Source organism: Rhamphochromis sp. 'chilingali' (assembly GCF_963969265.1).
Source record: "Rhamphochromis sp. 'chilingali' genome assembly, chromosome: 3".
NCBI lineage: Eukaryota > Metazoa > Chordata > Actinopteri > Cichliformes > Cichlidae > Rhamphochromis > Rhamphochromis sp. 'chilingali'.
In genome coordinates, this window is record NC_137931.1 from 43,499,633 (window position 1) to 43,522,969 (window position 23,337).

Sequence of the window (23,337 nt, forward strand, 5' to 3'; positions counted from 1 at the left end):
AGTCAGTTGAGGAGAAGAGGGACGAGGGAGGAGATGGAGAGAAGCAGGACGCAGAGTGAGAGAGGAAGGTGGTGGTGACTGAGGAGGAGGGAGGGTAGTGAGGATTAACCTCACCACCCCCACCCCGCCACCGCCACCCTATAGATTTTATTACACTGGAATTGCCTCTCGGCAGAAGTCACTCACAGCTGGGCTGGGAACTAATGCAACTCCGTATGTGTGTGTGTGTGTGTGTGTGTGTTTGCATGGCTTCCAGTGTGTTAATCATGAAAAACTGGGAATATGCTTACAGAATAGCTGTGAACACAAACACACAGAAACTGTCCACCGGCTCAGAGCTAATCAAGCGATTCTCTATATAAATAAATACAACACAATCATGAAACAACGGCCATAATGCAACACTTTCACCATTTTCCAAAAAAAAAAAAAAAAAAACACAATCACAATAAACTGAAAGGACAAAAAATAGGGAATGCCATGTGAAATCATTCATGAGTGGTCTGATTTGCATTTCCCCTGCGCAGTTAGCCATTTCTCCTGAGTGTTTCTCCTGAAAAGTGCAAAACGAAAAAATAAATGATGATAAAATAATGATAATGATAATAAAAAAATGACTCACTTTTTAACCAATTATCATCAACACATTGTTATGTATTGTTTCCCACTTTCTTTTGCTTCGTTTAATAAAGCTGATAACGTCCATCAGAACGCGTGCCTCCTTACTTATTTTAGAGAATTCACAACCGACAACTAAAAGACAATCACTAAATCACCACATTCACTAAATCAGCAAATGAGCAACAGTTAGTCATCCTATGAACCACTAAAGTGCAAACACCTCCATACCCCCGATCTACAAAATAATAAAAGAAAAACAAACATCCATGTAGCCACAAAGTCTTGCAATGCTGCTGAGCAATTTATGGAGCGCTGTGCCAAAAACAAACGTATGCACATATACACGCCTACACCCAAACAGCGTGCAGATGGACAGCTCTTGTGCTTACAAGAAAGACCCCAAGGTCGTACTCAGAAAGCAATAACCATTCCCCAGAAAATGGACTTCAAGGATTGGAATTACTGCGCGAGTGTGTGTTGTCATGATGGGACTGTGGGAGCATAAAAGAGTTGGAGCGGGAGAAGAAAATGAGGGAGAGAGGGGAGGAGAGCGGTGAGCAGGAAGTAGGTATTTCATGTCGAAATGATTGCCTGTAATAATTAGTCTTTGGCTCAGCACCATTTACTGCGAGGGAGGGAGAGATGGTTTCCGAGGATGGAGAGAAAGCAAGATTGAGCGAGCGAACAAGAGAAAAAAGCAAGAAGAAAAAAGAAATGGCGTGTGTGTGTCTGTGCGCACACGTGTGTGCCTGTGTGGCATGGTGGGCTCGGTTCCTCCAATTTTTCACTGGCGGTGACAGGAGATAAGATGATCAGCCGAATGCGCTACAAATCTGCAGCCTGCCAGCCTTCAGACAGCTCTGTCAGTGCTGCCCTGCTACTGAGCACACACACACACACACACACACACAGACTCACACACAAATGCTCTTTACGCACGCACACAAGGAAACGCGCAAACTAACCACATAAAGCATGGGAGAAAATGGTGATGTGTGTGAGAACACACTAAACCAGCATATTAACCGAATACACTGCATGTGTCAGGCGCACGGAAACATAACGTACACGTGAGCACAGACTGTACATACACCCACACACGTGCACACGTAGCTGCTAAATAAACACAGCGAGGAACACACACACACTCTAATGAGAGCCTACAGACAGTAAAGCATCTAATTCTGCACTTGGAGAAGAAATGTGCCGACTGCTTTTTAAGTCGCCGTGTTTTAAAATTGGGCTTGTGGGTATTGTAAAAATGTCAACGCTTTCCTCCCTAGCATTTGTTTTTCTAAACAATACTTTTCCTTTTCCTTCATTGATTTTTTTATGCTAAAGGAACAAAGGTATTTTCATATTTTCCCTCAATAACACGCTTGTCCATTGCTCCTGCTTACTTGAGGATTTTTTTTCAGCTAAGGGGACAAGAGGAGCATTTTATTTTTCTTATGAGTGATCAGATTTGCAGAAATGGGATCTCTGTAAGCTAGTTGATGAATGATGGTAAATGATGAAACAGTAATTGCCAAATTATTTGTTCTTTTCCTGTGATAACAGATATTTTTTTCTGCACACGTTGGGCAAGTGTCGCTAAAGACCATCAAAATATTGACAAAATATTAATTTCTTCCTTCCACAAGCCAGTTATAGGTGTGGTCGAAAAATCTTCTCCCCAGAGGTGAAGAGAGGAGCGTGTGAAATGAGGCAGGACTAGATTTACATTATAAAGCTTTTACCACATTATATATAACATTTAAATCTATTTACATTCAGAAAAGCGTAAACAGAGGAGTTATTTAATTGTTATATTTCTTGAAAAACTGCAAACATTAGCTGGTGCCAGATTCACAGATGTTTAATTAATTTTGTAGTTAATATAAGCAAATATTTTAGGGATTTGGAAAAATAGATGACCCCCCCCCCCCCCCCCCCCCCCCCAAAACAAACAAAAAAAACTTGGGTTTTGAGCACTTTTGAATAAAGTGAATAAAGACCAGCTGAGAAGAAATGATGTGTGGACTGATCGTAACAAAAACGGTTTGTCAAATGGTGTCAAGTGCCAAAAGCTGGCAGAGAACTTTTGTCTTTAAATTTTTGTCTCAATTATTTCCTCTTGTAAATCACAGGATAAACACCGAGTTCAGAGTGATAGGAAACAAAGAAAGAACCATCAATTCAGACAAAGTGCTGCAGAAATACAGAATACTAACTAGTAATCCCAGCTTTAAACATACACGCATTATGCACACATGCGCGCGCGCACACACACACACACACACACACACACACACCGATGGGAGCGACTGCGCCAGTGTAGTGCCTTTACAGTGTCAGGACCATTTAGCCTGCCAGCCTGCAGGTATGTGACTGTTCACTTTACATCTCATTAACTATTGATCAACCTCCCCTCTCTGCTCTGCCACAAAAACCTCCGGCCTGCGTCCCAGTCTCTGTCTTCAAATACACACACTGTCTCTGAAACGCACAAACATACATACCAGGGACCCACCCAACTTGCCAGTGTACTCTTTCATCATCTCTCAAGGGCAAGTACAAGAGCGAGCAAACAAACACACACACACACACACACACACACACACACACACACACACACACACACACACACACACACACACAAGCCAGGAACTTGTCACACTGTTACCCTCTATGCCGCTAGGCTTACTGTAAAGGCTGGTCTTTTATAACTGTCTCCAACAAATGCACACAAACAACCACACACTGAATTAAAAAGGGAGAGGTTGCATCACACAAACCAACCCACAAAAAAAAGAATCACATTAAGAAACCACAAACCCTCAGCCTGCTCTAAAGCAAATATAATTTTATCATTTGGTGAATGACAGTTAAACACAGGATACCCGTTTTATCCAATTATAACTGTAAACACGCACAAACACAACCTATCTATTTACATGCGCTGTAAAGACGTATTCAATTCAGGCCCACACGTGGTGGTGACAGCGTATGTAAGTCGACTTAGTACAGATGCAGCGATTCTGACATTATTGGCCGATACCAACATCTACGGCGTTTTTTGTTTTGTTATTTGTTCTGCCTTTTGTGCCAGTGAACCAAACAAAAACCAACAAATAAATAAATAAAAATTTTAAAATTATGGCTCATCTTTGAAAATCTACCAAGCCAAAAACCAATGCGGCACAAAAGTAAACACTGGCCACTGCCATTGCTAAATGCCATCGTATTTGCAGATTGACTGATGACAGCGAACGCATCACGCGTCACCGTATTTGTGCATCTCGACCTTCTAGTAAAGAGCCAACAGGCGTAGTTACATACTTGTGTTTAAGCACAAAGAGGTACAGCAAAAGCTTCTAAAGAAATTAAATACGCTTTATTCGGTGTTCATGCAGCACTGTGTAATATATTGCCTAACAGAGGTATGCAAATGACAGAGTTACTTAATTAGCGCTACTAATTTTTTTAAACTTATCATTTGTGCCTATTAACATAAATGAAACCGTGAAAAGATTTCAGTCTGAGCACTGTCTCCATATGTCTTATCTCTGTGTTATGAATTATTGTCCAAACCATTATTGTCCATAACCCAGAGATAATTTGTTGGATAGAGACGGTTTTTGAATTTTTACCTCTCTGCTCCACCTCAGTGGATTTTAAATCAAACAATCAATATGTGATTGAAGTGCAGATTTTCAGCTTTAGTTCAAGGGGTTAAGAAGAATCCTTTAAGATGCTCTGTTGCTGCTTGTTTGTGGGTTTCTCTGCATTCAGTTTTTTTATTTAATAAGTGAAAAGCTGCTCTGTGAGGTTGAGATCAGGCGACTGACTTTGCTATTTGATATTGAAGAATATTCCGTTTCTTTTCCTTGAGAAAGCCGTGGGTTGCTTTTTCGGGATGCTTTGGGTCATTATCCGTTTGCACTGTGAAGCGTTGTCTGATCGGTTTTTGCAGCATTTGGCTGAATCTGAGCAGAGAGTATATTCCTGTGCACTTCATCCTGCTACTTCTACCAGCAGTCACATCATCAATAAACACTAGTGACCCGTTTCCATGCCATAACGCTGCCTGTGCCATGTGTGATGTGTCCGATCATGAGATGTTTGTCTTCTTCTCCATATTTGTTAGTGTTCCCATCGCTCTAATTATGAAATAACAAGTAAACAAACCTCACATGGCTATGAAACTGCTTGTCAGCCAATTGTCCAATTGCTTTTGAGCCTGTGTATAAAAATGACCACAATTCTCCAACAGTTTACGCAAAATGATGTAAAACCCTCAAAATTAAAGCTGAAAGTCCGCACGTGTCTCGTGATCGGTCGGCTTTAAAACCCTGTGTGGTCGTGTACGGACGCAAAACTAGAAAACTGTATTTTTTGTATAAGGTTCAATAATCAGACGATCGGTTGATTGTGAAATTATTACACGCGCGCAGCACTGACTGTATGTGCGTCAGTGCCGCTATGTCGTATTTGGGCAGAGATGAGTGGAGGGGCTCTTTAGTGATGAGTGGCAGCATATTAGTGGTGAGTGGAGAGTCTATCTTACTCTGCAGACCACACACACACAGAGTTACAATGCAAGCACGTCTGCAGTCACCGAGAACAACGTGTGTGTGCGTTTGTACAGAAAGAAAATTACTGTAATGAGAGCTCTGTGTCAGCAGCTCCTCCCGTCTCCCTTCAGCCTGCTGATTACAGCCTGTTTAGATAGTTAGCACACACACGCGCGTGCACATGTACACACACACACACACACACACACACACACACACACACACACACACACACACACACACACACACACACACACACACACACACACAGACCCAGCAATGACCCTCTAATTAATTAACTCTTCCCTTTCTTTAGGTTGCTTAGAAATCTTTCTCACTCGATCTTACCAACCACGTGCAGCACCTAAAAAAAAAAAAGGGACACATAAATTTAGAAACGCGCCCTTACCACTAGAGCTGGGCGATATGAGATTTTTTCATATCACGATATGTTTTTTTCATTTCAGGCGATAACGATATCTATCACGATATCAGCCAAATAACTATATTTGTAAGATTTAAATGTGCCGTTGCTCACAAGTAAAATGTGAAATAATCAGCAGCTTGTTTTTATTTAAATATTTATTTCCCATAATAAGTTCAACAGGGTAGATGTACTTATGGAACATGAGACTTTTTCAGATAAATAAAGGCAAATATTGCAAACTACACAAAAGGCAGCCGCTAAAGCGTTTAAGTTTCAAAATAGAACAAACGAAACAGTAAATTGTCAATTCCACTTAGAAACAAAATATTAATTCTAAAAATAAATCTTAGCTTGTTTTACAGAAGAACAGACAAAACTGACTAACTTTTGTCAATATCAAATAAACTGAGAACTAAAAGGAAATTCTCAATCTCTCCTTGTTGTATAGCTGAGCTTTTCAAACAGTTTTAACAGTTACTTTAGTCTGACAAAAGCCGAATGACGAATTAGCGCTTCCAGTCAGAGACTGAGGCTACGTCCACACGTACACGGGTATTTTTGAAAACGGAGATTTTCCGTTTTCGTTTTAAAAAATAATCCCGTCCACACATAAAGGCAGAAATGAAGGAAAACGCTGCTATGAACATGCCAAAGCAGCAGGTGGCGCTAGATTCCTAACCGTGCAGAAATGTTGGCCAATCAGAAGTCTAGAAGCCTCGGTGGGAAAAAGTAAACAAAGCTGGGGCATAGAAGCAGAACCGAGTTGTATGTGTGGAGGGACAGTAACTGTGTGTATATGTAAGCATTTAAACACTGCAGAGAGTAGAATTAACAGTAACAGTATTGTAGAAATTCATTTCACCGAAACAATAACGTGGCGCACAGTGTGACGCATGCACCAGTTCATTGTATTTCCAGACTTGCTTTCGGCACAGTTTACAGTGCACGCTACTCTGTTTTTTGTCAGACTTGAAATAGCCGAAATACCTTCACACTACGGAACTTCTATGGCTCTTCCGTTTGACAATCTCTCCGGCGTTGGAACCATCATCTTTTTTCTCTTCGGTCACGCTCGGTTGATTTTTCTAGTCGGCACACTCATTTCCTCCATTACGCGCTGGCTGCTTCCCAAACAAACACACGTGCGGCTTGGCACTTGTGCTGTACGTAACAAGCCACGCGACGTGACGCTGCGGCTGTGATTGGTTCGGCTCTGCGCTACTTAATTTGGATTGGCTGACCTTTTTTTTTCTTTTTCTTTGAGGACAAGAGCGGCGAGGTCTATCGCGATAGCTTAATTTCTCTATCGAGTAAAAGTTATATCGCGATACATATCGTTATCGTTCTATCGCCCAGCTCTACTTACCACCCACCCATCCATCTATCCGCCCGCCTGCACACACAATGCACAGTTTCAGCTCATCAGCCCAAATCCCTTCCCACCATCTCTTTCCTGCCATCTAATCCGGCATCTATCAGAATCTGGCCACTTTCCCTGTGGCCAAAATACACAACTAAGCCTAGCTATTTCCAGACAACATCTATTTGTGTGTGAAGATAATTGGGGAGGCCCGTACATGTGTCTAAGCGTGTTAAGCATATGCATCGGATTGGGAGTCTGTCTGAACGGGTCAGTGTGTTTGTGTCTGTCTCTGTGGGCGTTCAGGTCATGTTTTCCCTGCAGGGTGAATAGTGTACAAGTGGATCTGATTACATGAAGGTGTAGCCTGCAATCAGAAGTGGTTCTGTGGTGCAACCTGTCTGCTGCTGGACTAAACAAGGCCACTGCTAATCATACTGATTGCCACTGTATGCATGTGTGCTCCTTTCAAAAACTGCTGCCAAACTGTTGGGGGGAGGGGGTAACCGAACCAAACAGCTTCCAGGAGTTACTCAATTGTGAGAGGGGCAAGTGGCTTTATTGCGCCACTTGCAATGGTAAAGTATTACTTCTAATTTTACTGCACGACAGTGGTTTTATGACCTCACAGTGGCATATGGCTCAAGCGAGGCTGGCCTGCATATTTTGGTTACTTGGTGATTTTCGTGCACACTAACCCTACTTCCAACATAACTACACATTCAAGGTGGCAGGATTATTTTAAAGGTCTGTTGTATATGACTGCATTAGATTTAGCTTGGTGCACCTAATAACTGCCTACTGAGATTAGCCCGAGTTAACCTTTAGTGTAATAAATTCACAAAGCAGTACATTGTTTTGCTTTACATATGTTACAATGTAAAATTTGGTTAAACAAGTTAAACACCAATTAGATAATTGTGATCCTGGCTTGATTGACTCTTCATTGAATAATTCATTTAAAATAAATTTTTTTACTCCTAAAAGATAAGCAGTATAGTTGTTTTTGTTCCTTAAACACAACACGAGCAGCAGCTCAAGTTTATTGCTGTTTGTACGCCAATTATGAGCGAGCCAAACCAGTCAATCCAATTAACAGATTCATCCCCACCTGCCAGATTAAACATGCACCCGACAGATACGTGAGAAGATGTCTGATAACACAAGCTGTTCCACTTGCAGAAACTGTTGCTATTGTTCCAAGCCATGGTTACAGTATTAGTTTTCAGTTGTAGTCATATGCAGTGAATTAATCTGCTCTGATTCTTCGTGCTCTAAACATCCCGCAGGGCTGTTGGGAGAAACCTTGCAGGGTGGTTAAACAATCTTTCCTGGAAACCTGAACCCGTTAAAACAACACGCCGACTTATCGAAACTGGACGACGCAGATAGAATCCCAATCCCGCTCTCGGTCGTGTTCTTAATCACATCATTAATTTATTGTTGATCCTGCTCAGTAGTTCTCAGTACCAGCACTTGCAAGAGGGCGATGCTCCAGGTGTTTTGTAACATGAGGTGTTATGCTAAGCTCCCGCCAGAGGAGTTCATCACCATGAGATTCAGAGGTAACTCGTGTTCGAATGACTGGATCTGTCGCAGGGACAATGCAAATAACGAGGGAGGGGGGCTTGTTGCTGACAGCGATGACAAGGAGATAAACTGCTTCATCCATGCAAACAAACACATCAAAAACATATCATACGGCTTAGACGTGGCCGGCATCATACCTCTAGCATTGCACTGAATAAGTGTGCATATGTGACAAGACTGGAAAACTGGAGTAAAGATATATGTTTTTACTGGTTTGAGGTTAAAACAAACAGCACATGCTGCCTTCTTCTCACTGCTTTCTTTACCATTTATACATCGTTTACTCCAGTCGGTATTCGTAAAAAAAGTCTCATGACTAAAAAAAAATGCTGCACAAACCAGAAGTTAGAGAAACCAAACAGGCATTGCTAAGCCTCTAACCGGCCATGCTAATTACAGATTTTACATTTATCTTCGTCAATGTGACTGTTATGCATCTCCATACAAACTTTATGCTCCGGTTCATAGTCAATAGAAAAAATTAGCAGTATATGTGGAAGCAATCCACTGGAAAGTATGAAATTTGTGTGTTTTCTTTCTCTAGATTTATACTTTCGAGCTTGTGGTGAACAAAACGGACAGTGAAATAAGAACAGCAACACATGCAGGCAGTGGTGTGAACAGGGGTAACAGTAGCCGCAGGGGTTAGAGGGGCTGTGCACGGGGAGGGATGGGTGTACAAAAGAAGTTTGAAGTGGGACAGAAAGGGAGGGAGAGGAGATTCTGGCCAGCTATATCAAAGCAGGATGAGAGGAGAAGAGTTGGGAGGCGGGAATGACCCTGTGAAGGTGTGCCAAGAGAGCAGAGAGAGGGAGAGAGAAAAGAGGGAGAAGGCTGGGACTGCACAGCCAGCCCAAATCCCACATTCAAAGGCATTCTGGGCACATTCCTGCGCATCAAGCACACCATACAGTCAGGCAAAAAGAGTAGATGTCAAAACGTCACATAGCATTATCTTGCATTATTTCAGCCAGATCAAGTGTGTTTGCATGTGTATGGCATGGGCGAGAGAAACAATTCCAGTGTGTCGCCTGGGAATAAAGCTGAGCCTGCCTCAACTTCTGCCACGACACTTTACTGCACAGTCATGTGGCAGCGCTGAAGATGCTAATTCTACTATTTAGCCCTCTGCTTTTCCCACAGATAACAGCATGGATGCTGCTGTGATCCAGAGTTGTAGCTCCTCTAGTAAAATAAATCACCGCAGTCATTTAGTGACTGATAAGCTTTAAACTCATTGATTTAACACCAGGACAACACCTTCGTGTCACCAATACTTTTTTAGCAAATATTGGGGGGTGGGGGGGGGGGGGGGGTATATTTAAGTGTTCTTATGCAGGCTATATTTAAAGTGTTGTTTTCAGACTTTATGCAGCTATGATCAGTGTTAAAATCTCATGTAGCTGTTGTCCATTCCAATGTGAAGTTTACAGAGAAGTGATCATGGTGCGACTCAGACATGAAGCTTTCACATGATCATTTAATTTTCACCCTGAATGCCCAGGGCACTGGAAGCAAACAGACTGCAAACAGTACTGAAAACTGCTCCACACCCACCTGTGGTACTGGGTCTGAAGGAACTGAAACTCCTCCTTGATGCGGTCCAAAGTTTCTGGGTAGGTCAGTTTCAGTGACTGGGGCGTCCCCGAAGCTGCAGCCGCCGCTGCCGCTGCAGCTGCCACCACTGACGCAGAGGATCCTGGGGGTGCCTGTAGAGGTGCCTGAAAATACAAGAAATATTTATTAAAAAGATTGTTGGAATTAAATGTCAAAATCGCGTCATTCCCGGTGTCCTTGAGGAATTTGCTACAGTGAATGTTATCAAAGAAGCAATAATCGTGAGCACCGTATCTATTCTCACGTCTGTGAGGAGCTGCTGAATATAGAAATACTGTTATTGCCAGATGTGAGCGGGTCAGCAGAATAGGGCGGAGAGACACAAGAGCTTCTCAGCCAAATGAGCACACTTTGTTTAATTGCAAGTCTGGGTAGAAGAAAAAAGAAATAAAGGGCAAAATAGAGCAGCGGGGGTGCAGAACGGGGGAGGAAAAGGACCCCATCGTGGCCAAAGACCCCTTCCAACCCCTGTGTATAGCCTCTCCTCTCTGCGGGATCCAGAGCAATTAGGAGACTACAACCATAGGGGTAATGCTGCAGGACAGGCAGACAAAAGGGGGCTAAGAGCAGGCCTAGGAGGGTGGTCGGGGCTGTCAGTCCATTTGTCTGTCTGTTTGGCTCTCTCTCAAAATAACAGAGGGAAGAAAAGACAGCCGGTTCACAAGCTTCATGATTGTCATCTAAGATGTTCATTTTTAGCTTCTAGCACTTAAAAAATTATATCGAACTAAAGCATAAGTACTAAAACTTATATTTGGTAGGCCACAGATTTTACTCTACACAGCGCTGCTTAATCAATACATTTAAAATCTGAAACAGCTGACGATGTTTTGCCGTTTTTAAAATCAGGAATTGTACAAACAGACTTGGAACGTTGAATTTCTTGAGCGTTTTCATGATATAAATGCAGATTTCTTCTCTCTTGAAAAGAATAAACCAAAAGTTTGGGCAGTGTTACAATTCCAGCCAGGGCAGATACGACTTGTCTACTAGTGCCACACACATTGTGTTTACCCTGCGGCATTATTTTCTCCTTTGAGGGTAGTAGAAGAGTGCAACTCATTTTTCTCTTATATGCATTCTTAACTGGTAGTCATGTAGCTTTGCTACGTTTTGTCTCGCTGCCTGGAGATTTGCTAGGAAGTACTCAAGTTCCCTGTGCAATGTGGAATATTTATGCTGAATGCAAAGGGAGAAAGCTGTGCTCACACCTGCATTCTGTCAAACCCAAGCATATAGCAGACTGTGTGTTTAAGTTAAACACATGCAGGGTTAAACATTTTTTGCTTGATTCCATTTTTAACGATATACATTTCCCATCCAGTTCTTCCGGAGACTACATTATATATGCTATCCTGTCTTCCAAGCCATCTGGCTGGAATTTCTCCATCACAGCGTGTCCAAAAATAATAAGCTGCCCACCTTGTCATCAAATAACCTAAAAGGTTATTTCTCTAAGCGTGGATTGTGACAATTTTTAATTTGGTTTCAAAAAATAACCCCACAAATCCTGATGTTGTACAAATCAGCAGTGTCTGTGAGGCATTAATGATGTATAATTAAAGGCTTAATTACAACATCGCTCAGCTACAATGCAGCAAAACAGTGTGTAAAAGATGTTAAATAAAAACGTGCGTGTCCACATGTGTGCAGACGCATGAAAGAAAGATACACCAGGAGAGGTTTGCCAGCAGGTGAAACATTATCTGAGGAAAGGAAATTAAATACTGAGGAAAGACGGGGAGTGCAAGGACAGAGGATAGAGATGAAATTGGGAGGAGAATTTAAAGGGGGGAAAAGGTAAGACTGATGAAAAGTAAAAATGGACAGATAAGATGGATGAGACTATTTTTGGAGATACACAGAGAAGAGGTGAATGAGGAAGAATTTTCTAAAAGGAGATTTAAATGGAGAAGAGAAAGGGGGGAGAAATGGAACAAGAAAAAGGAGAAAAGAGAAGAAATGGAAGGAAAAGAAAAATGGCTGATAGAAGAAGGGCTGTGGCCTCATTGTTCCTCTTTCTTTCTAACAAGCTGCTCTCAATCTGTCGGCCAGATCCCCCTCCTAGAGCACAGAAAGCCACACAAACACGTGTGCGCGCACACTCCGTTTTTCCCTTACACACTCAAACCCAGTATTACAAACACTCACCCCCACAAAACACACACATTTTGTCAGTCACACACTCCCCACACACTTCTGATTAAACGCACACACTCCGCTCATTCTCACGCACGCACACAGACACACGCGCGCACACACGGAGAGCAATTACTCTTCACAAGAGGAAAAAAGAACACCAAGGCCATGGCCATTTTATAGGACAGTGGAAGGTGTAAGAAAGAGGGGACTTTTTATCGCTCTCCTTCCTCCTCTACTTCTCTTCAACATATTCTGGACGTTAGAAAAAAATATCCCCCATTTTATCTCATATTCATGTCTTCAAAGGACAGGTGAGAGGAGAGACTGTGCCTTCTTCAAAAAGAGAGGATTTTATCCCCTCCGAAAATAAGGAATCTACCATTCCCCTCTTATGTAAAATGTCAGTCTGTTGGGTTTTTTGTTGTTTTTTTACACTGATGCACATACAGATGTTGCCTGTGAAACACTAAAGCATCCATCCTATCACAGCATAGCGTCTTAACTCCTCTCCCACGAACCAGCGCTCTTAGTCTGTCCAAACCCCTGATCTGGCAAACAGCTGAGCAGGCTTAAAAGTGAGAGGTCAGACCATTAAGCTGACCTGGTAACCTCTGGGAATAGATCTAGGCGGGGAGCCTCACCTGATAATCCCACGGTCAGTTATTCCCTCCCTCCTCTGCCGTGTCCCAGGCTCGAAGGCAAACAAGAGACATGCCGTCTGCCCTTGAACAAAGCTTACATAGGCTGAAAATCACTGTTACACAATTACAGGCTCGACCTTTTTGTGTGTGATACAATTATGAAGTCAGGTTCTGTAATACTGGGCAGGGATTGCGGGAAGTTGGGTGGCAAGGAACACAGAAGGAAAGCTTATCTGTTATGATGAGAGATCATCTGATTACTCAACTGTTCAGTTAAATCATTATGAAACTGCTCATTCTTGTGTAGAGAGAAAAGTTAAAGTTAGAGGTCCAGGACCCTAACTTGCGACCCCATCAGATTAAATGTATATGCGAACACACACAGACATATTCGCCACTAATCTTTGTCAGTACTGAAAAGCCTAGTTCAGTTTCACAGATTTAAACAAGATCTTTCCTGGAAGAGAGCACAGCCATCCATAAAGACAGATATTATTTAACATCAAACACTGCATCCAAAAATCAAACACAGCAGCGTGGCCGTGACAATCCAACAATGCACCCGACAGTGCAAAGACAAGCAAAATTATAAATGTATGAATAAAGGAGAAACTAAGCACCCATTAAAAATCTGATGTAAAGGGACCATTGCCAGTGTGGTGTTTTCTGAATTATATCATTCCTGTTTTTATTTGAGTTACCTCAAATTACACCACGAGCAGCAAACCGCCATGACCTCACATCCTTGCTCGAACCCCCACGCTCTCAAACAAACATGTGCAATCAGACTCACAGATGAGACAACACACCCACACATGACCATTATAAACATTAAATTTTCCACAAGTATTTACAAGCACATATGCACTTCATTGCATTCACACATGACTGCAGCTCCAACGTCAGTATCAGCGGAAACCTGCAAGATGTGTCTTCGTCCTCGCTACTCACGCTGACCTACAGTGATACAAAATTCGCAAATGGAGCGGAAATGGGGCCGTCGCTGTCATGAGGTAGTTGTGTCCACTCTGAAGAATGCTTTTCAGTGTCTTCTTTATAAGGATGCAGGTAATTAGGGAAGGAAGAGATTTCCAGTGGACAAAAACAATAACTTTTTTTTAAACTGTAGTCTTCACCACTAAAAAATGTGTTTTTCCATATGCACAATCCAAGAAAGAAAAAATAAAAGATTTGACTTCCACACTGCAAATCCTGAATAGTGCCTTTGCAAAAGAATGCAACCAACGCCAATATTTACACTGCAGCAAAACATGTTCAACTTAAAAATAAGCCTGCTCACAGTAAAACAAGATTAAGAGTCTCAAATAACACTAGCAGTTAGGTGAGACATTCTACGCACGACAGCGTCAGCAGTTAGTGGCTATATTTACTATGTCCACATTCATTGTGTGTTAGCGTGATTACATTTTCCAATCAAAAGTTCAACTCTGATTGCAAAAGAAATGATGCTGTAGATGTAAACAAAACAGAAAGAATGGATTTGTAAATCAATAACACAGCATTTTCTTTAAAATGTCACCATTTTATCATAATTGAATATTATGTGCTGATTTGAAAATTTAATGCCAGCAACACGCATCAAAAAAGTTTAAAACGTGGCAAGTTTGTGCAAGGTGGTGCGTGGCCTAGTTTTTTTAAAAAGCTTTTGTCATATTTTTCGTTTCATAATGTGCCAAATTTCTGTGGGTGGCAGATCTGGGCTGCAGGTAAACCAATTTAGCACTCTGACTCATACGAGCCACGGTGTTGTAATAGAAGCAAAACGTGATCTGGCATCATCTTGGCGAAATAGAAAAGACTGTTCCTTCTTGGGGTTTTTTGTTGTCTTTTACCCAAACCTGTGGGTGCAGCTCCAAATTATGTTTTCAGGAGTGTCCCTGAGACCATGTGCGGGCTTCCATTACAGAATCATGCTTTAATGCAGTGCCGTCTGAAGGCCAATAAAAATCACAGAAATTCAGTCTTAGTTTTCAGTCTTCAGCCTTGCATACAGAGATTATTCCAGATACGGTTCCAGATTTAAATCCAAATTCTTTGAAACTTTATGCTGAGCAGCTTAACAGAATCACCTTCCTAATAAAGCCATAATCTTAAACTCAGAAAGACGCTATATTTCATAGAAAATCCCATTTTGAACATTCAATCTGTATTTCGTTACATAGTATCCAGGCTCTTCTGGATAGTGGGTTGGAAACGAACTATAGCTGAGACGTACTGAAACATCATAAGTAAGAAAGAGAGCATATGGCAATATTCTGACTTAATGCCACTAGAAAAAAGAGTCAGGAGGTCAGGAAAATGATTGAAATCCTTCGTGAGGGGAACAGCAATGTAACAATGTAGTCAATAAATTTGTTTCCACAAATAAAATATATATACAGGAACATAATAACACCAGTGAAAGTCAGCAGGATTCACTGCTGGGGAGGCATAAATGTCAACAAAATTTCATTTTCATCCAGCCAGGACTTAATGAGACATTTCAGGCTGGACCGACACCAAGTGGCGGACCAACCGACTCATCCCTCGAGTCACTCTACTTGCATGACTGAAAAAAAAAAACCCCTTGCCAAATATATGTTTAATTGTTTCATCGAATGTCAATTCCTCCGTCTGTCTCCTACAACTGGGAAAATAATTTACTGCTGCCTCCCCTCATATAGCTCATTAGTCAGGCTACTAATTACACCGCTTACCCACAGAGTCGATCAGAGTAAACACCCACCGAGCTCTCGCTTGTTGTGTCTCATCTGAATACCACCAAGGACGCAATGACAATAGGTCTAACCCCGAACAGCATGTCCAAATGCGTATCTGTGTGTCGCCACCCCCACACCTACTCATCTCTGAGGGCCACGAAACGTGTCGATATCCTGTCCTCTCAAAAAAGCTTTTGAAATTAAAGCCTCTCATATGAAATTATTCAGGCATGACTGTCAACATTTGACAGTCATTTGCATTGTTAAAACAGTGTGCAGTGTGGAAGAGAAGTTGCCCCCACACCTCTGGCCCCCCGCCACCTTCCATCGAGTAGGTCTCGGTGCTGGAGAAACCTGCTGGTAATCTCTCAATGACTTCTCTTCTTACAGGGGAGGGGTTGCCAGGCACCTGTTTCATTAGTGCCACACATCTTTCTTTCTCAGTTTTCTTCTCTCCCACCACCACCAGCACCCCCCCACAACCACCTCCTCATTCCCGTCTCCTTCCTCCCGCAAGCCTCGTTATTCAAATTTCCCTGCTGTCAGCCCACATTAGCAAAGCGCCACAGTTTGCCTGTCAGCTGGCTTAATTGCTGGAGGTGCCTTCTTTTATTAGGTAACCCCCTCAGCTCGTTTGTTCCTTCCGCCGAGACACATCGCCACAACAGCTTGTATAAACCTGAAATCCCTTCAGCCTCTTTTCCTTCATTTTCCTCTACCTTTTCTTTCTCTCTCTAATCACTGGCTGAGCAAAGCAGGCGAGCTGCAGATCGATAGCCACGCTCTCACCATAGGACAACACTGGTGATAAAGAGCTAAAAGCATGCTAGGACTACGGAAGTGGGTCTTGCTTTATGCTAGCTCTGAGGGAGGAGAGCCGATGACTCGTCTCTCTGACCTTTTCTTTTCTTTTTCTTTTTTGCATTTTACTCTCACTCTAGATAAAATTAATTCAGTAAGAAATACTCCTTGCTTGGTGTTAGTGGATAATAAGGAGATATACAAGGTGAAAATGCATGCCTCCTTTTGGTCTCAAAAGCAAAACAGTAATTCGAAAATGATGTAGACCTTATGATTGAAGCAACAACAGCAGCAACGCTGAAAATCTAGAGATGAAAAAGCCAGAATTTAAAAACACATGGCGCACCTCCTGCAGCTCTCCCATCTATAATCTAAGCCCCTCCTACCAGACAAGCTGGGGCATAAGCCCTAAAATATTTCTGCTGATTTCTGGCCTCACACTGGATTTGAACCCTAGGCTTCCATCAGGCACATCTTAGCCTTTTTCATTATGTTTGTCTGTTATGCTACTCTAGACTAACTACCAGACCTAAAAAAAAAACAAAAACAAATGTCCTTAGCAGCTCAAGCTTTACTTAACAAACTGTGAAAAGAGAGACCAAAGGAGATCCAGAACTCTAATTCCTGTTGTCCCTGCTCTTAAAGGTGCTGGGGTGAATTGGCATCAGTGAGGTAATGAGTTAGGCTGAAAAAGAAATGCTTTATATTAATCAGCAATAATGTCACCTTCACAGAAGTCTACGATATTTCCATCTAGGATGTTGTGTTAGATTTGCTAACTGATGTCTGTAATTTCTGGAGAGACCTCAGGTGAGTTTTCTATCAGTGCATCTAACATTAGCCACTACTAAATGGATAATAGACAGTTTTAATCAGACATAATGACTTAAACTAATAGAAACCAACCCCTTCCCCTTAGACCAGGACATTGCTTAGGATAAAATGGCAGGTAGGTAATTATGTTATTGCCCCTAAACTCTGACAATAAAAGAATCAGTAAAACAGATGGTCAAGGAATACCTGACATCTAACTAGCCATCCAATAATCATCACATTTATCTTACATGTCATTAATGTATATTAAATGGTTAGGGTCAGTGTAGGAGGTTTCCTATTTAAATATATTTTAATATTATGTTTCTGATGTTTTTCTTCTTTGTGTTTGTGCGTGTTTGTGCCACTGTGGCTGATCTGAATGAACACTAATGGCCTAAGACAGCCAGACATGCCTGCCATGATCTATGCACTTCTTTCCTATTCTGTTTTTGGCATCGCTTGGACCCTAAAATAATCTGAAAACAGACACTGAATTCTTCCATGCGGTGTTAATGCTATTTTGGCATAGGGATCTAATTTGTGCACATAATTTTACTTTGATTAGCTGGTGAAAAGTTCAGCCCTGGCATGCAGAGCGTTCATTTTCCAAGATGTGCAAGATGTGTGATTGAAAAGTTAATTTCTGATTTGCCTCTTGCACTTTACAACAGTATGTGCGTATATTTTTTTTGAAGGTAAGAGTCATTTCTAGTAGAATATTTGAAGCTCGTGATTACCAAGCACCTCCTGTATTTGAAAGAAGGAAATCGGGAAAGAAGATCTGTTGTAAGAAGCTCTCACGATTCAGGTTATTTTACCTGCTGACTGCCAGATACAACCGCAAAGTCTCTTTCTTAGAATGTGAAAATACATGCAGCATTTTACAGTTACCATTTGGCAACTATACATGTCAGAATACGTGACTGCGTGTTTGTATATTATATGGGTCACTTCCTTCAGAGCACACCAATATCCAGTGATGACAGGTTACTGCCAGCCTAGCATTTCCGAGATTAAACAGTTTGCTGGGTTGAGTGGCCCTTCACTCCGAGGTGCAAACAAGAGCCGCTGATGGCCGTAGACTTCCTTATGACGGCTGCCTCACATGGTACCGTTAAGCTCTGTGGAGAGTTCAAATCAAAAGGGACCGCTGTCCTAAACATCCCACCCAGACCCGCCACAGTCTGCTACTCTCACCCTGGGACGCCTGCCCATACATTAAGATGTGGTTTCTTAGCTCTCACAGGAACACAGTGAGGAGAGGCTGGATGAGAGGGATTGGGTTTACAGTGCAAACCACAGACCCACAGTCTGCCTCCTGCCCTGCCTTCCTGCACTCAGCTATACTACAAGCACAGCTGCTGCTAGTGTGTAATCTTTCTGCATGTGCTGTATGTTTGGGATGGGGGCTCCAATAATGCAGTCTTTCCTACAAGGAAGTATAGGTTGAAATGCTGAAATAGACACAATGGCAAACCCACAAAAATCCAAACGATGTCTTTCTAGTCTCCACCTGCTTGACTGGATTTGTGAAACGTTAATTACAATGGCGTACACACACATTCCCATGAACTTTTCAATACGAGGGACGTGAATGTCAAAACACTGTCAGGGGTGGGGTGCAGGGTGGCATGACTGAGGGATGTAGAGGAGGGTTAGGCAAATGAGCAGGTCTTAATTGATACTTCACACAGCTGGAGGACCAGTGTTTATGTATTTCAGCCTGCTCAAAAGCTCTCCACATAAACTCCACTAAAGCAAATTAAACCCATGCAGCACAGATTTCCTGTCCTAACCTTGCAGAAATCTATCTCAAAACACAAACACCTTGTCATTTTCTCTTTTCGTTTATTTTATTTTATTTTTCTTTGAGCCCACGTGCTGTTACTGAGATCGTTTGGCACTAGCAGTTATCTTCTTGAAAAGGGTTTATAGTTTCCAGCATCACATCGGTAAATCAGGGCGATGAATCACTTGATATGATGGGAGGGAAAAAAAGCAAAAGCCGAATTTGTAAAAACAATGAGTGGCACTTGAGAAGGGCAGGCCATTAAGGGAAGGTGACATGCCAAGCTGACTCACTTCCCCCCCTCATGGTTCACGAGGAAAGCAGAAACAAACACACACACTTCATCATCTGGGTCAAGTCCACAATAGTGTGGAGATGGGAGGCTCTGCGTTTCTGGTGGTGGCCACCAAGGACACGAGATTTACACACAAAGGCAGTGGGTAAAGTTGGACGTTGTGTGAGTGGGGCTTTGCCTTACTGACAACAATCTTCCTGACCTTCATAAGACAAAGCCTACACCCAGCGTTAGCAACGAAGGCAAATAATATATGTTCTAGAGAAGAGCCTGCGGAGAATCACACTTTCCATACAAGAGAGTCCCCGGAAATACACACTGAGGACAAAAGACAAGCAATTTTGACTCGCACTTTCTCGTTGAGGTTCAAAAAATGTTTCAATCACACTGAATTTAACTGCTACTCAGTCTGATACAATAATCTCAATAAGCGCGTGGTTACATAGTAGCTAGCTTACTTACCGGTGGTCGGTTCTGGGGAAACATTGTAGCCGCCGACTTGTGAGTCTTTGCGTTTATTTATTTTTTTGTCCTTTTCCCCCCTTTTCGGTGCCCAAAGCTTCGTCGAAAAATACGAGCAGTCGATGTACTATTGTTGGTCTCACAGAGGCATTTGGCCGGATTTCAAAGATAATAGCGAAGCTAGCCTCGACTCGCTCATTCCTCGCTTCAAGACTCCTTTGTTCTGGGTTATATCTCCAACCCCACACCGCACCGCGCTCGACGAGTAGTAAGGACGGGGAGAGGAGGAGAGGGAGAAACACCCGGTCCAAGGAAGCTCTCCTCCAAGTCCTCAACTTCACGCTTCCAGCAATTACACTGAGGCAAATTGTTTCCCTCCTCTTCGATAAATATATATATAAATATATATATTCGCCGTCTGTAGCGTAAAACGCCAGAGAAGGAAGGGGGGAAATGTGGTTCGCTTGTGGCTTCGGAGACGGACACACCACCAGCACACTGAATGCAGCCGCAGCCTCTTTTGTCTCGCTCGTTGGCCTGCACTCTTTTCACACAACACTCCCAGTCCCTCACTTCTCTCACTCCCCCTTGCTCTGATCCTCAATGGGACATTACATATGAGTAGCTTTCTTTGAGGAAGGGGGGGCTGGGGGAGAACCTTAAGACACGGTTTGCTTCACAATTATCAGCCTTAAGATTTTCTATTGTTCTTTTAACAGAATGAAATATTGCACATATAGTCTATGCAGGATATAAATAGAGGGCAAATCAGAGCATTTACACAATGCTGTTCTTCAAACAGCCTGATGATATTTGCCAAGAAACCTTAGCATGTGTCTTGTTAGGGATGCACTGTAACCAGCTTTACTCGCATCCAGCGTCGGAAATAAAGACGTATCCGCACAACTGGGAATTTTTTAATTTTATAAAAAAGTCCAAAATGTATTTAGAAAGAAGGGATTCTGAGGAATTGTTCAGTGATTGAATGAAATCTCCACGTGGGGCTCGGCCTCGGCACGGTAAACATTGGTAAAACGAGCCAATGAGTATGGAGAACACCCACGTGGGGTGTGGCGACCGTTTGCCGATTGGAGGGGATAGCTAGCACAATGCTCCACGCGTCAATCAAGCGGGGCTACAACCGCTCCGTCAGGTTAACCCTTTCCTGGCTTCGTCTAGTGACTGAGAAGGCGAGGAGTTGTGTGGTTGCTGTATCAAGACTCAGTGGTTTTCCTTTTTCTCCCCACAAACTCGGCAATGCATTCGAGAAAAAAAACTTACACACCCCTCACCCCGCCTTTCATCCTCGTCAGTGTGGAAATAAATAGACTTTGCACTAATGTTTGCATCATTTTAGTCATTTGTAGATGAGAAAAAAATAAGCTTGACCACAGAGAACTGGCAAAACACATTAAAAGTAAGGCATCTGAAAACCACATAAATGCAACAGTGATGATGGTGCAACACTCACAAGGCTATTCTTTTGACGTGCACTTTGTTGTTACCTGGAAAAGGAGAATTATTCTGGAGGAGAAGGGAGAAATGGTGGAAAAATTGGTATTCTGGTGGCATGACCCCTTTAGCTGGGCTCATAATTAGAGAGATAGATATTGAAAAAGCAATTTCTGACAGTGGAAATCACAACCTGCCAGAGGTGGAGCTGGAAAATATAGATGGGTGTGTGAGAGTGTGTGCGTGTGTCTGTTTGTGTGAGAATATATATGTGTGTGTGAGAAAGAGACAGAGAGAAAAAGGCAGAGGGGGGTAGGGAGGGAGGGAGGAGGAAGAGAATAAAGGATGAAGGACAGCAGGGGGGATGCTGAGAAAGACGAGCCAGTAGGAGGGTTAGGAGATTGAACAAGAGAGAGAGAGAGAGAGAGCACGGGTGATGAAAAAAATGAGTGTGTGTGTGTGTGTCGCTTGTGCATGTGGGTTTTGCGTGTGCGTGCATGTGTTGAGCAGACAAGTAAGGGAATGAAAAAAGAGAGAAGGGCGAAGGGGAGCAAGTAGGGAGAGTAGAGAGGGAAGGAAAGAAAGAAGGGAAGAGAGAGAGAGAAAGAAAGATTTTATTGCCATTTTTTCCCATGAATTTTAATGCACAGCACTGGTCTCCCTCCCGGATTCTGGGATCACATTTATTAGAAAAAAAAAGTCATGAGGAATGCAGTGCTTTGCAGTCTGCTGCTGCACAGGGAGATGTTTCTTGTTGTGTGTGCACGTGCGTGTGCGTGTGTGTTGGGGGCATAGGGAAGAAGGCAGGTGGGAGGGTTCATGGGATGTATGAGGCTATGTTGTGCTGGCGGGGCATAATAATATAGATGATAGAAAATGATAAGTGAAGGACACATATTATTGCTATTGGCAGGTCAGGTGAAGGAGTGCTCTAGGTGTGTGTGTGTGTGTGTGTGTGTGTGTTGGCTGAGCTCCAGTGATTAAACACACTCCGTCCACAGTGCCCTTATACTCAACCGCTCGGAGCAAAGGGACATAAAAAAAAAAAAGCTCTACAAAAAGGAGAGGAAGCCGTGGTCGCAACGTCACGGGACCTTTCAGTTTTACCTCAATTATGTGAGGTTGTTAAGAGAGGTCTATCAGACTCATGTGTGCCGAGTTTAAGCAAACACATAATGACCGCACACACCTGTCTCGGGGGGGACGGTGGAAAGTTCCCAAGGGAGTAGGGCTGCTTTGCTAAGAAAAGAAAACAGGAGCGAAGGCCAAGACGCTGGTTATGCATAAAGTATCACCGAGCAGCAAAACATCAGGAGGGAGTGGCGATGAAAACAAGTTCGCTTCTCACTATTCTTTAGAGACAGCTTCATTCCTTGTGGTTGCCAGCAGCAATATCAGTGTCAAACTGTGACTGATATTCATACTAAATGATGCCCCAATAACAACGGACAAAGCCTACCGAACAGACATCCTGTTGAGACGATGGACCGTTGTATGTTTTGTTTCCGGCGGGCAGCGTGATGAGAGTGGTTATTGCTGCTTTGCTTGGATCAATAACCTTCACCTGTCTGGATGTTTTCTCCCTAGACATGAGAATTTGTGTTATTATACAGTGATACTGCATCCAGAAATAAAAATGCAAGCTGCTACATGTTCTCAGAAAGTCAAGAAAGGATAGCAGTGATGAAAGGAAAAAGTCTAGATGACCTGACATCACTTCAGAGCACTCAAGCTAATACAGAAAATATAGCCAACTATGTAAAGCATTGACGGTTTCAGAGATAGGCCTTCAAAATACAGGGTGGACCATTTATATGGATACACCGTAATAACATGGGAATGGTTGGTGATATTAAAGTCCTGTTTGTGGCACATTAGTCTATGTGAGGGGGCAAACTCCTCAAGACGGGTGGTGACCATGGTGGCCATTTAGAAGTCGGCCATCTTGGATACAACTTTTGTTTTTTTCAATAGGAAGAGGGCCATGTGACACATCAAACTTATTGGTAATGTCACAAGAAAAACAATGGTGTGCTTGGTTTCAACAT

General features: G+C 42.6%; 1 protein-coding gene across 6 annotated transcripts in view; it reads right to left on the reverse strand.

The window, feature by feature from the left end:
- The window catches only part of tle2a (TLE family member 2, transcriptional corepressor a), a 36,312-nt gene extending 15,883 nt beyond the window's left edge, over positions 1 to 20,429 (reverse strand). For 5 of the 6 annotated variants that reach the window (XM_080877277.1, XM_080877276.1, XM_080877275.1 and 2 more), the window contains exons 1-2: positions 19,838 to 20,428; positions 10,112 to 10,275 (exon numbers count right to left, since the gene is read on the reverse strand). In XM_080877277.1, coding sequence (XP_080733403.1) covers positions 10,112 to 10,275; positions 19,838 to 19,861 — 188 coding nt within the window. In that variant the 5' untranslated portion in view covers positions 19,862 to 20,428. Of the gene's footprint in view, positions 1 to 10,111; positions 10,276 to 19,837 lie in introns of all 6 variants that reach the window. The other variant, XM_080877273.1, reaches the window with a different exon arrangement.
- Between the last annotated feature and the right edge of the window lie 2,908 nt (positions 20,430 to 23,337).